Source organism: Saimiri boliviensis, chromosome 8 (genome assembly GCF_048565385.1).
Source record: "Saimiri boliviensis isolate mSaiBol1 chromosome 8, mSaiBol1.pri, whole genome shotgun sequence".
In the NCBI taxonomy this organism is placed as follows: domain Eukaryota; kingdom Metazoa; phylum Chordata; class Mammalia; order Primates; family Cebidae; genus Saimiri; species Saimiri boliviensis.
The window spans coordinates 107,988,386-108,004,759 of record NC_133456.1 but is presented as its reverse complement, the minus strand read 5'-3'; the positions used below and the strand labels follow the sequence as shown (position 1 = coordinate 108,004,759).

The 16,374-nt window shown below is 41.1% G+C and overlaps 1 protein-coding gene and 1 pseudogene across 2 annotated transcripts in view; one reads left to right on the top strand and one right to left on the bottom strand.

The window, feature by feature from the left end:
• Window positions 1-1,447: 1,447 nt before the first annotated feature.
• LOC101038548 (proteasome activator complex subunit 2 pseudogene) lies at window positions 1,448-2,223 on the bottom strand (annotated as a pseudogene).
• Window positions 2,224-4,643: 2,420 nt separating this feature from the next.
• PRPF18 (pre-mRNA processing factor 18) overlaps window positions 4,644-16,374 on the top strand; it is a 40,268-nt gene continuing 28,537 nt past the window's right edge. Inside the window, exons 1-4 of one of the 2 annotated variants that reach the window (XM_010341179.3) lie at window positions 4,644-5,124; window positions 9,945-10,022; window positions 10,135-10,161; window positions 13,047-13,151. In XM_010341179.3, the coding sequence (XP_010339481.1) occupies window positions 5,059-5,124; window positions 9,945-10,022; window positions 10,135-10,161; window positions 13,047-13,151 (276 nt within the window). In that variant the 5' untranslated portion in view covers window positions 4,644-5,058. The remainder of the gene's footprint in view (window positions 5,125-9,944; window positions 10,023-10,134; window positions 10,162-13,046; window positions 13,152-16,374) is intronic. The other variant, XM_003930622.4, reaches the window with a different exon arrangement.

Genomic DNA, 16,374 nt, shown 5'->3' with positions numbered 1-16,374 from the left:
GAGATGACAAAATTATATATATATATATATATATATATATATATATATATATATATATATATACATTTTTTTTTTTTTGAGATGGAGTCTCGCTCTGTCACCCAGGCTGAAGTGCAGTGGTGTGATCTCGGCTTACTGCAATACCCGCCTTCTGGATTCAAGCGATTCTCTTGCCTCGGCCTCCTGAGTAGCTGGGACTACAGGTGCACACCACCACACCCAGCTAATTTTTGTATTTTTAGTAGAGACAGGGTTTCACCATGTTAGCCAGGCTGTTCTCGAACTCCTGACCTCGTGATTCGCCCACCTAGCCTCCCAAAGTGCTGGGGTTACTGGCATGAGCCACCACGCCTGGCCGACAAAATAATATATTAGGTTGCCAGTTCTCAAAATGTGGTCCCTGGATCAACAGCATCCACTTCCCTTGGGAGTCTGTTCAAAATGCAAATTCTTGGGTCCCACCCCAAGCCTATGAAAGGACCATTTCTGAGGTTGGTCTTTTCAAAAACTCCTCCAGGTCATCCTGAAGCATGTGAAGAACTGAGAGCCACCGTGTTGAGTCACAGAGCTTTTCTTTGCTGTTTAAGTTACATTCCATCTTTTAGGGCAGCAACGAAACAAATCCAGGTCATGCTGATTCAATCTGGCACTTCCCTTAAGTCTCCAGAAATGACAAAATGACAAATAATTTTCTACAACGGGTCACCTCCACAGAGGAATATCTCATCAATCCAGTACCAATGTTTACTCTTCAGAGGATGACTGATTTTTAATTTCTGCAATTATAGCCATAATTACACTGATAAATCATATATAACTTACAGTGTTTAACACTTTAACTTTTCAAGATACTGTATATTTCTTGATTCCCCCACTAGCTGGCTATCTCTTTGTGGGCAGGGTTTATGCTTTGGTTTACGTCACAGAAGCTAATGCAGTTCAGAGCTCACATATAAGATTGTTAAATATTGGATTGAATAACTACAGAGATTTAAAAAATTCTTTGTCTAATCCTTTATTTTATAGGTATTCTTCAAAATTTGTCATATACAACGTCTAAAGTAGACATGCTAGAAAATTTATAAATAGTCTGAATAATAATTAAATAGAAAAGGACTGATATCGGTACCTTCCCCTCCATATTATGAAATTTGTACCAAATTGTGGTATAAAGCAAGACGTAAGGGTCTCCAGCTGTTCTGTGGTCCAGATAAAAATATTTTGGTACATTTCCTTCCAATCAATGTTTTATTGTGTCTGTATGTTTTTGCTAAAAAGCATACATCTATGTTTTTGGTAAAAAGCAGAGCCCATGTGCTATAAAGTTTCATTATTCTACTTTTGGACTGAACATTGTATCATGAGCATTCCCATACCACTGAATTTTTAAAAACATGGTTTTAATGATGCCATGTTACTTGGTTGTATGTATGTATGTAAACTGTATTTCTTTTTTCTTTTATTTAGGTCATTTATTTTCCTTCTAGTCCTGGGTTCAGTACATAGATGGCTTCTCTTCACCCTTTGGGTTGACAGTTTTCTCCAGGTTACTGCTCATAATACGATAAAGCTCAGCACAGAAGGCTCTCAGGTCTAGCGCCACGGCCCTGAGCTCCCCACAGGCTGCCTCATCTCGCTGGTGCCCAAGGCCCGGTAATCCATCACAGGAGTCTCCTGGGAGGCCTTGGCCACAGCATCCCCACGTTCCGAGAAGCACTTGGAAATGGTTGTCTGGAAAGCTTCCACTTTGGTCTTGATGGCATTCATCCTCTCCAGCACTTTCTCCTGGATTGCTACCCCCAAATCATTTCCATCTTCAATCCTGGGGATCAGGTGCTGGATCCATGTGATCACCAGAATGCATTTCTCTTTGAGAGTCCAGACTTCTGGCTTAACCAGGGTAAGCAGGGACAGGACCTTCTCATTCGCAGGGAGGAATCCACACGTAGGGACTTCTTTCTTCTCCTGCGTATCTGTTTCCATGTCATCATCCTTGGGTGGAGGATCTGGCATGGGGATGTCCAGTGGGGCTGGAGGGAAGTCATGTCAGCCACATTGAGGGAGTCCTCTCGCAAGAGCTGATTCAGGTATATGATTTTCTGTGGCAAGAATCCGTAGAGGAATTCCTCAGCCTCCTGGAAAAGATTCTGCCCGAAGACCTCCACCTGTTTGCGGGCCTTCCCACTCAGGTGCGCCCCACAAGGCTTGGCCATGCTGCTTCAAGTCGCTAGATCTCTGGTCTGTATAGACTGTATTTCATTTAACTATTCCTCCACTTAGGACATTTGGGTTGTTTCCAGTTTTTCACTTTTATTTTTTATTTTATTTATTTTTGTTTTAGAGACAGTATGTCACTCTGTTGCCCAGGATGGAGGGCAGTGGTGCGATCATTGCTCACTGCAGGCTCGAACTCTTGGGTTTAAGTGACCTTCCTGCCTCGGCCTCCCAGAGTGCTGGGAATATAAGTGTGAGCCAGCATTTCACTTTTTAAATAATGATTATGATGAAATAGAATGCACGTTTTTAAAAATGAATATGGTCTCTTTTAGGGTCAGGGTGATTTTTTTCTTTTAATTGTTTCTAAATGCATCTGGATATCTTTTTTTTTTTTTTTTTTTTGAGACGGAGTTTCGCTCTTGTTACCCAGGCTGGAGTGCAATGGCACGATCTCGGCTCACCGCAACCTCCGCCTCCTGGGTTCAGGCAATTCTCCTGCCTCAGCCTCCTGAGTAGCTGGGATTACAGGCACGAGCCACCATGCCCAGCTAATTTTTTGTATTTTTAGTAGAGACGGGGTTTCACCATGTTGACCAGGATGGTCTCGATCTCTTGACCTCGTGATCCAACCGCCTCGGACTCCCAAAGTGCTGGGATTACAGGCTTGAGCCACAGTGCCCGGCTACATCTGGATATCTTTTTTCCTCCCTTTTGAATTGAAAAGCTTGCTTGTCAGTTGCTTGTTCAAGTATTTCTCTCTGTCATTCTTTGATCTCAGGCCTTAATCAGGATTTAGTGCACGTTTACATAAACACAGAAATCAACAAAAGTCTAAAATGTAACAGGAGGGTGTTAACTGTAGCTGGTACCTTCTCTGGTTTACACATAGTTTCCCAGCTGGCCAGGTGTTGTGTTCTCTGTAAACTTCCATTGCTGTCACTGTCATCTCTCTTAACCCTTCAGGTTTTTTCATGGCTAACGATCCCTAATGCCTAAATCAGGAAAATGTTGATAAATTATTATTTGCTCATTGAATTAGTGGCCTGGGAAACCCACATTCATGTAGGAGTGTTGCCATATTTACTTCAAGGAACTTTTCCTGTGTTGCTTTATTTCTGGCAAAAGTCAGGTATATTTTCATTTATTTTTGAGACAGCATCTTGCTCTGTCACCCAGGCTGGAGTGCAGTGACACAATCCCGACACACTGCAACCTCCGCCTCCCAGGTTCAAGCAATTCTCTTGCCTCAGCCTCCTCAGTAGCTGGGACTACAGGCACCTGTCCCCACACCTGGCTAATTTTTGGTATTTTTAGTAGACATAGGGTTTCACCATGTTGGCCAGGCTAGTCTTGAACTCCTGACCTCAGGTGATCTGCCTACTTCAGCCTCCCCAAGTGCTGGGATTACAGGGGGAGGCCTCAGATATCTTGTAGATAAAATATTGCCACCCCCCCACCAAAAACTTTCTCAATTGAAATGAACAATCCAGTTGTTCATTTTTTGTTTCGATAAGGCAACTTACCCATTATCAACGGACTGAACAGAATATTTCTTACCTTTTTTGAGTGAGAAAACAAAATGTCAAATATTGTTCAATTATGCTTTAACAAAAACAATTTTCTTTCTTTCTTTCTTTCTTTCTTTCTTTCTTTCTTTCTTTCTTTCTTTCTTTCTTTCTTTTTTCTTTTTTTTGAGACAGTCTCCCTCTGTCACCAGGCTAGAGTGCAGTGGCACAAGCTCGGCTCACTGCAACCTCCGCCTCCCGGGTTCAAGCGATTCTCCTGCTTCAGCCTACCGAGTAGCTGGGACTACAGGCACAGGCCACCACGCCCAGCTTGTTTTTGTATTTTTAGTAGAGATGGGGTTTCCGCATATTGGCTCAGATGGTTTGGATCTCCTGACCTCACGATCTGCCCGTCGTGGCCTCCCAAGTGCTGGGACTACAGGCATGAGCCACCACGTGGCCCAAAAACAATTTTTAAACATGCTTCAATGATATAAAACAAATAAGTCCAATGTAAACAAGTTTTAGGATCTTAAAAAAATCTCTGACATGATTTTTCTTTCCAATTTAACATTTTTTCCCCGTTGAGTTGGACTTATATATAAAAAAAGGAATTTCTGATTACATCTCCAGTCATGTCATTGAAAAATCTTGATTGCTAAACACATGACCAAGAAAGTGATTAGTTAGCTTGAGGTAAGTGCTCAATTATCACCAAGACTGATAAGCAATCTAAAACAGAGGGAGTAGAGATAAATTGACTTCTAAAATGCCTTAAATGGATATAGTCATGTAAGTTCACAAGAAATTTAACGGACTAGTAATGAACACTGCCCTTTCACTCTGCAGTTACAAGCTATTATTATTATTTAGATTTTTCTCATTCTTTGGCACACTAATTTTGCAAGCAAGTAACTTCAGAAACCCTGATGTGAACTTCCAGTTGATAAAAATCTAGATTTAACTGGCATAATTGAGGTGTTCTTCGAGAAGGCTTTTGGAACTGAATTAGCAGGTGCAGAGGGTATTATTATAAGCCCCAGGTTTCCGTCCACGTTCACGTAAACCTACGAGGGAAAACTGCAGGCACGCTGCCGGAGGGAGCCGCCAGGTGGCACTCACGCACAGCTGCTTTGGCCACCACAGGCGCCCCGGGGCGCTCTCTTCCCTCTTCTCGCTCATCCCAGCTTCCGCCGGAAGCGGCTCTTGTCTGTTGTTGTCCTCAGGTGCTTGGGCTTGTTGGGCTGCACATCCAGTAGGTTCGCGGCCGCCGGCCCGGTCGGGCTGTGTCCGAGGAGGTGGAGCGGGAAACTGGAGCTTCAATTCTGTCGGCGAGATGGACATTCTGAAATCGGAGATCCTTCGGAAGCGGCAGCTGGTGGAGGACAGGAACCTGCTGGTGGTGAGGACCCTGTGGTCGTGGGGGTCGGAATGGAAGAACGAGACTGTGTGTTTCGGGGTGTCGGGGTTTTGGGGTGAGGGCGATGATACTCAGAGGATTTGGGGCTGGGAAGGGGCTTAGCGAGAGTCCTGCCACCGCCCCTGGGAGGCCCCCTTTACGTCCAACCCTTGGCGTCTCGCTGGGGCTGGAGAACAGGGTCTGGGTGCAGGAAACTTGAGGCCGATTCGCGCTGACTTCCCAAAGCGGATCAAAAGGAAAACACCTGGGGCTGGGGGCGGGAACCTGAGGCCCACGAACGCTAACGTCCGAAAGCCAAACCGAAAGCAGAAGCTCCATCTTCCCCCCACCGAGGATCCGAGGCTCCAGGTGCCTCTCCCGGATGGGAAGGGAGCGTGCCCTCCGCTGGCCGCAGGCCAAACACGGGCCATGCCTTGGTCTGCAAAGGGGCGCCAGTTCACGAAAGCCCTCAATTAGCCACAGACCAAACCTGCATCCAGATAAGGGGTAACTGATAGGGACCTCAGAAGGAGTACCCGGCACCCAGAAAACTTTGTAACCGGGCCCTCGAGCCGCTGGCTCGGGCTCACGCGCACCCTGCGGAGCGCTTTCTCGCTTTGAGAAGTCCCTGCTTTTGCTGCTTCGTTCGTGTGTTTTGTCACTTTCTTTGTGCGCGTTGTCAAATTCTTTGTTCCAAACGCCAAGGACCAGGACAGCTCACACTCACAGCCTCCCATCCTGCAACGTCTTGGGAGCCTTAGGGATGGAAGTGTGGGAGTTGGAGGAGAACCCCAGGCTTTGGCTTTTCCCTCCTCTGACTGCCCCCGTTCCCCTCCAGTTTACCTAATTGCCCCCATCCCCACTCCCACCTGTCGGCATTCTGCGGACGTGCCCTGTTCTCCTCAGAGTTCTCTTCTGCCGCCTAACGAAGGATTTGTGCCCAATTAAAACATGGAGGAAGGGCAGCCGGGCGCGGTGGCTCCAGCACTTTGGGAGGCCGAGGTGGGCGGGTCACCTGAGGTCAGGAGTTGGAGACCAGCCTGGCCAACATGGTGAAACCTCTTCTCTTAAAAATACTAAAATTAGCCGGGCGTGGTGGTTAGCGTTTGTAATCCTAGCTACTGAGGAGGCTGAGGCAGGAGAATCGCTTAAACCCGGGAGGTGGTGGTTCCAGTGAACCAACATCACACCCCTGCACTCCAGCCTGGGCAACAGAGGGAGACACCATCTCAAATTAAAAAAAAAAAAATTGCCTCTGGCTAGGCGTGGTGCGCATGTCTAGAACCAGCTGTGCTCCGGAGACCAAGGCGAGGAGGATCGCTTGAGCCCAGGAGTTCAGGCTGCAGTGAGCTGTGGGACTTGCTCTCTTGCCCACTGCACTCCAGCCTGGGCAAGAGAGCAAGTCCCTGTCTCTAACAATAAATAATAAAACTTCCTTTCTAATATTAAATCTCAATCTTTTTATTCTATTCCTCCTCCTTCCCTCTTCCTCAACACATGCAAATTTACCACTGCTTTTCACTCACAGCGCGGATGTCATTAGAGTGAGCAGGCAGATAATGCCTTACTATAGAAAACAGTTTCTACGTTATGAGTCCTCTCAGAGGGTCTTCAGGACGCTTAGAAATCTGTGCATCACAGGATATCTGACTTAGTTACTTGGACTTTGTGTACTATTGATGTATATGATGTAGTGTAAGTAAGAGTTCTTAGCTTGGTAGGTGGCAAATTCCATGGTCATTGAAACTTTAAAAACGATTAGAAAAGTGGAGGTAATAGAATCCCATTTGGTAGGTAAGGGGAAAGCTTGTTCATATCTGTAACTTCATGTTTTTATGTCTACTGCAGGGACTTACTCCATAAGTGGTTTGGGAGTATTTTAAATTTGGGTGTTGGAATAGATAGTTGATGTTAGGAAGGGCCAGAGTGTTGAAATCTAAGTGCTTCAGAGGGAAAAGTGAGTCACAAAATACCGAGCCCATCCTGACGGTTTACGAAATAAATATTTGCATAATTATGTTCTTTGTCGTTGAAATGGATCAATCTATAAAAAATCTAAAAAAATTTGAAAAAAAAAAAAAAAAACCCTAGATTCTTCAGGGTCGTTTATAATTTATAATATACAAACTTTTCTTGGCTGTCTTTCATTTTTTAATTTAGCAGTTGGTTTAATTATCACATAATTTTAATCCGAAGATAAGATTGGTTTTTCCAATCACAGAGCAGTCCAGACCGACAAAGGGGAATGGGAATTAAAATACTGACATTCATAGTTTCTATTAACAGTAATGTTAGGCATCACGTAACATGTGAACAAAGGGTTTGAGGACCAGAGTCCTAGCTGCTACTCATCATTCTTCCTGAGTTCTGGGAATGTCACCTAACCTAATTCTTGGCGTCTCACCTCCAAAAAGGGGTGAATGCTATTCCCTCCCCACCCCATTCTCAGGATAGTTTTCATGTTCAGATGGTGCCATCGGTTCCTTACCCCAGATAATAGCTTCATCTTTATATCGAGAAGGCTGTGCTTGTTGTGTGGTAGATAAGTCTGGAAATACTTATTGAGTTAATGAACTTAGAAAAACTTTATTCTGAACGTTTTAAACATAACGCAAAAATAGAGAAAATTGTATGATGAGCCCCTGTATATCCTCCTCCTGACACATGTAACTCTAAAAAATGACATGTCCTTTTATAACTAAAATCTGATCACACCCAACAAAATTGAAATTAGTTTGCTAATCTTATCAAATACTCTCCTCACATTCATATATTTTCTGACTGAATTAAAATATATACATATTTATACTTTTACAGTGCTTTTTCAAATCAGATCAACATAAAGTTTGCTCATTACATTTTTTTATTTTGAATCTTGGCTTCTTTTAATGACGAACATTTTCATTTTCCCAGTTTCCTCAGTTTTTTTCCATGCCATTGACTTGCTGGAGAAATTGGGGCTAGTTTTGTAAAATGTCTTCAGTTCGTCTGCTTGCGCCCTGGCATGTTGCCACTTAGTTAATTCCTCTGTTCGCTATATTTAAAAAGAGTACTTCATAGATGATGCTGGGTAATTCCTATGGTATAACCTAGGTGGTACGTAATCTTTGACTGATGCCAAGCTCCATCTTTGGGTTCAACTGTTGGCAGGCTGATCTTTCCCTTGTCACCATCAGCCCTTTTCATAAGGTTTCAGCATCCGTTGATGATCATTGCCTGAGTGAATGAGCTTTGGAACTATAAGTGCTAAATAACATGTGTGGAGGTAGTATAGAGGTAGTAGCATATCATTACTGTTAATACAGTAGGGCAGTACCTTCATTTGAACAAAGTCATCAGTTGAGTAATATCCAAGAGCCAGAGCTGAGATAGCAGCAGGCCTCCCAATTACGGACTGTAGATGCAACAGTAAGGATAAATTTATGTATCGTGTGGAAAGGACTGACATCTTTGTAGCTGCAGACAAGACTTAGAACTTGTCTCTTCACATCAAATCATATTAAAACAAATACCTTGTGAGGATCATCGGAGCCCAGGAGGTCAAAGTTGTGGCCTTAATTGTGCCACTGCACTCCAGCCTGTGTGACAGAGAGATACCCTGTCTCAAAAAAAAAAAAAAAAAAAAAAAATCAAATCAGAGGCCGGGCACGGTGGCTCAAGCCTGTAATCCCAGCACTTTGGAAGGCCGAGGCGGGTGGATCACGAGGTCGAGAGATCGAGACCATCCTGGTCAACATGGTGAAACCCCGTCTCTACTAAAAAAAAATACAAAAAATTAGCTGGGCATGGTGGCGCGTGCCTGTAATCCCAGCTACTTAGGAGGCTGAGGCAGGAGAATTGCCTGAACCCAGGAGGCGGAAGTTGCGGTGAGCCGAGATCGCACCATTGCACTCCAGCCTGGGTAACAAGAGCGAAACTCCGTCTCAAAAAAAAAAAATCCAGAAAAACACACAAAGCCACAAGTATCCTTAAGTTCTTTTTTAAATAAAAAGGTTCACCAGGACCACCCTATATCTAGACTAAGCTTCCAGGTAACAAGAAAGAACTTAGACTCTTGGAGTTCCCTTGTTATGTGGGATTTCAGATGTAGGCCATGTATGTCACACCTTTGTTTGTGTTAGGAAAAATAATTGAGATAAACCAGTTTATGTGGTTCTTAATGAATCCATTTGAAGAAATTACCTTTGAACTCAAATATTAGGAAATTAAAACAGTGTGGACACGTGGAAAATATTCTTGGCCTCCTCTTTGCTGATGAACATGCCTACTAATATGATACTGCAAGAAAAATCCTTGACCTTATCACGCATCAGTGCCCATAGTCGCTGTGGGGGGTTGGTGATGTGTTTGGGGAGTCAACGTATTTATCTCTGGAACAAAAAGAATTTCTCAAATTCTTTTTTTTTTTTTTTTTTTTTTTTTTTTGAGACGGAGTTTCGCTCTCGTTACCCAGGCTGGAGTGCAATGGCGCGATCTCGGCTCACCGCAACCTCTGCCTCCTGGGCTCAGGCAATTCTCCTGCCTCAGCCTCCTAAGGATTACAGGCACGTGCCACCATGCCCAGCTAGTGTTTTGTATTTTTAGTAGAGACAGGGTTTCACTATGTTGACCAAGATGGTCTCGATCTCTTGACCTCGTGATCCACCCGCCTCGGCCTCCCAAAGTGCTGGGATTACAGGCTTGAGCCACCGAGCCCGGCCAAATTTCTCAAATTCTTGAGAGACTGAAGAATGTTTTCAAAAGGTTTCTAAAGGTACTTGTTGACTATGGGACATGAATTTTGCCCAACGATATATTACTAACATAATTTTTTTCTTTAACAGGAAAATAAAAAATATTTCAAGCGTAGTGAACTTGCCAAAAAAGAAGAGGAAGCATATTTTGAAAGATGTGGCTACAAGGTAGGAATGCCTGCTTTTATGTTAAATTGTATGTTTCTGAGTTTTAATTTATACAGCTGTTATTAAATGACAATCATTGATCTCTGTTCAATTTATCAATGTTATACGTTAGCCTATAAATGAGAAGCCATCTGGAGAGGTATGAGTTTCTGGTTTTTTGGTTTTGCATTTAAAAACAAATCTTGAATTCAGGAAAATACATGCATGACTTTTGGCTTGGAATGGTTTGGCTTTTTGTGGACAGCATGAAGTGGCTTGACACCAAAGCTTGAATTTTTTTTTTAATTAAGTCCTGAATCTGAGACTGCCTTATTTTCAACTCCACCACCACTCCTCTCCCCCACCTCTCCCAATAAAATAACCTGTTGGAAAGAGTTCAAAACATTTATGCATCTAGCCACAGCAGTATTAGTGGTGGTAATTTCCCTGCCTTCTCCGGAATATTTTAAGCTATGGATTTTTATGTTTGCATTGTTAATACGTCCTTTTGGGTCCTAAGAACCTCTGCCTAAAATCTAAAGCCAGATATATTTATATGCTTTTGTTGAAATAAGGTATCACATTTCAAACAGTGTTTAGTTTATCAGATAGAAAATGTAATCTTGAAATATTTCTTAGAAACAACTAAGTTGAGGCTGGATGTGGTGGCTCATGCCTGTAATCCCAGCACTTTGGGAGGCAAAGGCAGGTGGATCACAAGGTCAGGAGTTCAAGACCAGTCTGGCCAACACAGTGAAATCCTGTCTTTACTAAAAATACAAAAATTTAGCAGGGCAGATACTTGGGAGGCTGAGGCAGGAGAATACTTGAATGCGGGAGGTGAAGGTTGTAGTCAGCCAAGATCACACCATTGCACTCCAGCCTGGCAACAGAGCAAGACTCCATCTCAAAAACAAAAAACAAACAAACAAACAAAAAAATGAGTTGTCTGGAAGGCTTTGCTTGTATATTTTAGAACCATGACTGAAATTGTCTTTGAGATTATCTAGTTGATAATGTATTGTGGTTTTATTGGGAGGGGTTAAAGGGTATGAGGTGGAGAAGTTTAAATTATTTTGAAAGAAGACTTTATCTAGCTTAATTTTTAACTCAAAGCTCAGAGATTCTATTGAAATACTTTTGCCAAGTCATAAACTTGTAATGAACATTTTGCTTGTGAAATATCAATATAAGATAATACTTTTGTGCATGTAATGAGGAAAGTTCTGGAAATGGATTTATCCTGCATAGCATTTTTAGAAGGAAGCATGAGGAATGCACATGGTATGTATATGCATTTGGTTTTCTTTGTAGTGCTGGCAGAAGACACATATTAAAGAAAAATGTAATTTTCAAAAGATACTAACAAGTGACTTAAAAGTTATTTAAAAATGTAATCATATTTCTGATATGTTTTTAAAATATGGGAAAGTTGACACTTGTATTTTGATTTTTTTTCCACAAAGGAATTTTATTTGCTTAATTAGGAAATGAAAATAAGTTTTCTGTTAACCATTGAGTAGGTAGATAATCAGAAAGGAGCTGTCATTTTTGCCTTGCCCAGTGTTGTCTACCTCACACTTGGTCTGGAATAAGAATCACTTGCGTAGGTTTACTCTGCTGGCGTGTGGCATTCCCAGAGTCCTAAATTTGAGCCTTTTCAACTTTTTTATAAGGCAGGAAAGTAATTTAATATAATGGCAGTTTTTGCTTTGGTTTAGTGTGCTTTGGTTTATATAGAGGAAAGCATTGAAGAAAATAATTACTGAAAAGATACTTGCTTATAACTTTGAGTTTGTCTGATGAAATGACTTAGATCATTTCCCCAGAGCCATTAACTGCCATTATATAATTAAATGTGTTTTTAATCCTGAGATTTTTGGGGAAATATGTTTCTGTGCTTAAAAAGTAAAGCACAGGTGTTCTTTCTAATCTTTCTAAAGGTTTTTTAATATTTCTGTCTTGGTAGTAATGACATAGTATTCATTACTTTTATTCTTTTGTAGAAACTAGTTAGCATTTTTTAAGGCTTGATGCTGATTTGACCTGTGAAAATATAAAGGCTTAGTTTGTTACCTTAATTTTACCTCAATATCAATTAGTTCTGGTAAACATAAATTTAACCGTAAGCTGTAGAATCATGAATTATATAATTTTCACCATATAGCCTTTCTCAATGTGAGTTTCTTTCTTAATGTTGATCGTCTTTTATGTTCATTTGATCTTACTACTTTCAGCATTTTAGATTTATCTTATGGTCAGATGGAAAACCACGTTTCAGTATCTTTTTTGCAGACTCCATAATGGGGCTTATAAATTGCTGAATTCAGTTTTCCTAAACTGAGACTTGAGCAACAGATTTGAGAAAATATGTGAAGAGATTTTGTTTTTTCTACAGATTCATATGAACAAGAATGCCCTTTCTTTCCCTGGGTGGCATGAGTAGAGAGGTGCTCTGCAAGATGCATAGCTCGGGTTGTGGACCAGCCCTGTATAGCATTAGGAATTTTTCTGTATGTCCAACAGTGATTTCCATACATTTGAAATAATATGTTTAGAAAAGCAGCATAGGAAAAGCTAGAGCTTGGAGTTTCACAGGTTGCCAAGTTGCAAAGAAATTCTTTTGTCTTCATTTTAAAGCTGAGCAAGAGTCAAATAACCCTCTAAGATGATTTAAAGAGGAAAAGCAAGTCGATTGTTTTTAAGGAAAAAGTACAGTTCTTTAGAATCTGGGGAGAAAGAGACTGCTAACTTCAGTCCTGTTAAATTTGGATTTTGGAAACCATAATAGTCGTATCACTCTTCTATAGCAAGAATGCTGATTCCTCTGTGCATGCTCTGCACTTGTGATACCCCTGACGTGAATATGTTTGACTCTCTCTTATAAGCATGCACATGTATTATGAGCTCTTTCCTCAGAGGAACATTAGAAAACCTTCAGTGTTGAAAACATGTTTAATTTCCATGAATAGCTAAGGTAATAGAATGGTAAATATTAACTATATTTTTAAAGCTGAATTTCATTTCTTTTGGCAATTAATATAGATACAGCCTCAAGAGGAGGACCAGAAACCATTAACTTCATCGAACCCGGTGTTAGAACTTGAACTGGCGGAGGAAAAATTACCCATGACGCTTTCTAGGCAAGAGGTAAGTTTAACTGTGGTTGTTTCATGATAAAAAGTAAGATCTCTTAGCTGGGCATGGTGGCGCATGCCTGTAATCCCAGCTACTCAGGAGGCTGAGGCAGGATAATTGCCTGAACCCAGGAGGCGGAGGTTGCGGTGAGCCGAGATCGCGCCATTGCACTCCAGCCTGGGTAACGAGCGAAACTCCGTCTCAAAAAAAAAAAAAAAGGAAGATCTCCACAGTGTTTACATTTATCTCCAGCTTTTCCAATAAGTTAAATGTCATTATTTCTTGTATAAAGTGACTGACCTAAAAATACTGTGTGGCTGATTTTCTTCTTGAAGTTCCAAATTACTCACTGCTTCTTAATATTATTATCTTACTGTTTTTTTAGAGCCTACCCTTCTAAACTTTAAAAAAAAAGAATATTCAAAAATAAGTATAACTAAATGCATTTATGCTACTTGTTTATGGTTAAATTATTTTAATTATTATATTGTTTTGTAACATACTTCCCTTTCCCTTATTTAATAAATTGTACATCTTTCCAGATTAAAATATGGAGATCTGCATAATTTTGAATGAGTATATAATTTTCCATTGCTTGTTTGCACCATAATATTTATATATTTATTTTTGAGACTGAGTCTCACTGTGTTGCCTGGAATGTGGTGGTGCGATCTTGGTTCACTGCAGCCTCCGCCTTCAGGTTCAGAGGATTCCCCTGCCTCACCCTCCTGAGTAGTTGGGATTACAGGTGCCCATCACACCCGGCTAAATTTTTTTTTATTTTTAGTAGAGATGGGTTTTCATCATGTTGGCTAGGCTGGTCTCAAACTCCTGACCTCAAATGATCCGCCTGCCTTGGCCTCCCAAAGTGCTGAGATGACAGGTGTGAGCCACCCCGTGCCTGGCCGCACCATGATATTTTAAAAATAATTTATTAATGATAGTTTAGATTGCTTCAGCATATCCTTATTATAAATAATACTAAGATGAACATCCTTATATAGACATCATTGCATACATAATGTGTAATTATTTCCTTTGGAAACATTTCTAGAAGCGTGATATTTAGGGCAAACACGATGTATATTTCTAAGACTTTGCTACATATTACCAGACAGGTCTTAGGTGTTAGACGTGTGTCACTTTATACTCTTAGCTGTCGTGTTTATAGTGTTTGTCTATACCTTCATCAGTATCAACTATTATTACTTAAAAAAAAAAAATTTAAAAATATTCATGTGGCCGGGCGCGGTGGCTCAAGCCTGTAATCCCAGCACTTTGGGAGGCCGAGGCGGGTGGATCACGAGGTCGAGAGTTCGAGACCATCCTGGTCAACATGGTGAAACCCCGTCTCTACTAAAAATACAAAAAATCAGCTGGGCGTGGTGGCGTGTGCCTGTAATCCCAGCTACTTAGGAGGCTGAGGCAGGAGAACTGCCCGAACCCAGGAGGCGGAGGCTGCGGTGAGCCGAGATCGCGCCATTGCACTCCAGCCTGGGTAACAAGAGCGAAACTCCGTCTCGGGAAAAAAAAAAAAAAAAAAAAAAAATTCATGTGATACAAAGAAATGAAATGAGTACAGAAGGCTGTAAAGCAAAACTTTCTTCTCTCTTTTCTGTCTTCCATCCCCCCACTTCCCCTCACTCTGCCCCCCGGTCTCCTCTCAGTCCTTCTCCTGCTCAGTACAAGCATCAGTGTGTATGTGTGTACTGTTTTCCCCTTTCATACAAACGAGATTATTTATATGCATTTGTGCCTTAGTCTTTTCACTGAAAATAGATTTTGAAGGCCATTTTGTGTTGGAGGGGTGCGTGTGAACGTTTTTCACAGTCCATGTGATTTAGGCAGGTTACCTGGTTTGCTTCTCCATTTCCTTATGTCTGAATGAGGATGATAATTGGGTCTACCTCAGGAGACTTTCATCATAAAATGAGGTAATACATGAAGAAAACAGTACTTAATAGTGAGCTACTCAACACATTCAGGTATTGTTTTTAGTAGTAGGTTTGTTATTTATTAAAATTAGTCCTTTACTGATGGAGATTTAGATTAATTATTTGCCATTACATACAGTGCTAAGGAGAACCTCCTTATACGTATTCTTGATATTTGTATGAGTTTATCAGTAGGATAATTTCCTAGGAAACGAATTTCTAGTCAGAGTGTGTCTATGGTATGTCAAATTGTCCTTCGAAGAAGCTGTGCCAATTTACGTTCCATCTCGAAGTTTGTAAGACCATTTTCCTAGCATTTCAGTCAACTATTTTCAAATGTTTTAGCCTTTGCCAGTCCGAAAGCAATATTATTTTAAATTTTTGCCAAACTGATGGGTAAAATAGGTATCTTGTGTTAACTTGAAACTTTGTTAGTGATTATTAGAATTGAACATGTTTTCATGTGTTCAGTGGTCATTAATGTGTCCTTTTTTGTGGAATTGCTGTTTTTATTTTGTGAAATTTGTCTTTATTTGTAAATTAATATGTTTATATGTTAAGGGTGTTAACCTGTGTTCATAAGTGTATATGTATCAGATATACATACTATATATTTATGTCAGTGTATTCGTGTTTTGTCATCCAGAAGTTTTAAATTTTTATGTGATGACATCAATCTTTTACATTATGTTTTTTGTCTTGGGCATCATGCTTAAAAAGATTACCTCCATTCCTAAGAGTTAAAAAAAAATGTGTATTATTTTCACTACCTTTATGAACTCATTATGTATAGAAAATATTATTATTATTACTTTTTTTTGAGACGGAGTTTCGCTCTTGTTACCCAGGCTGGAGTGCAATGGCGCGATCTCGGCTGACCGCAACCTCCGCCTCCTGGGTTCAGGCAATTCTCCTGCCTCAGCCTCCCGAGTAGCTGGGATTACAGGCACGTGCCACCATGCCCAGCTAATTTTTTGTATTTTTAGTAGAGACGGGGTTTCACCATGTTGACCAGGATGGTCTCGATCTCTTGACCTCGTGATCCACCCGCCTCGGCCTCCCAAAGTGCTGGGATTACAGGATTGAGCCACCGCGCCCGGCCCCCGAAAATACTATTTTCTTTATATTTTAATTTTGTATCTCAACTGGACATGGATTAACTTCATAGTCAGAAAAATACCTAAAATTTCCTGTCACTTAAATGTTTTAGAAATCTGTTACTTTTTGATTTTTTGAGACAAAGTCTTGCACTGTCACCCAGGCTGGAGTGCTGTTGCATGATCTCGGCTTACTGCATCCTC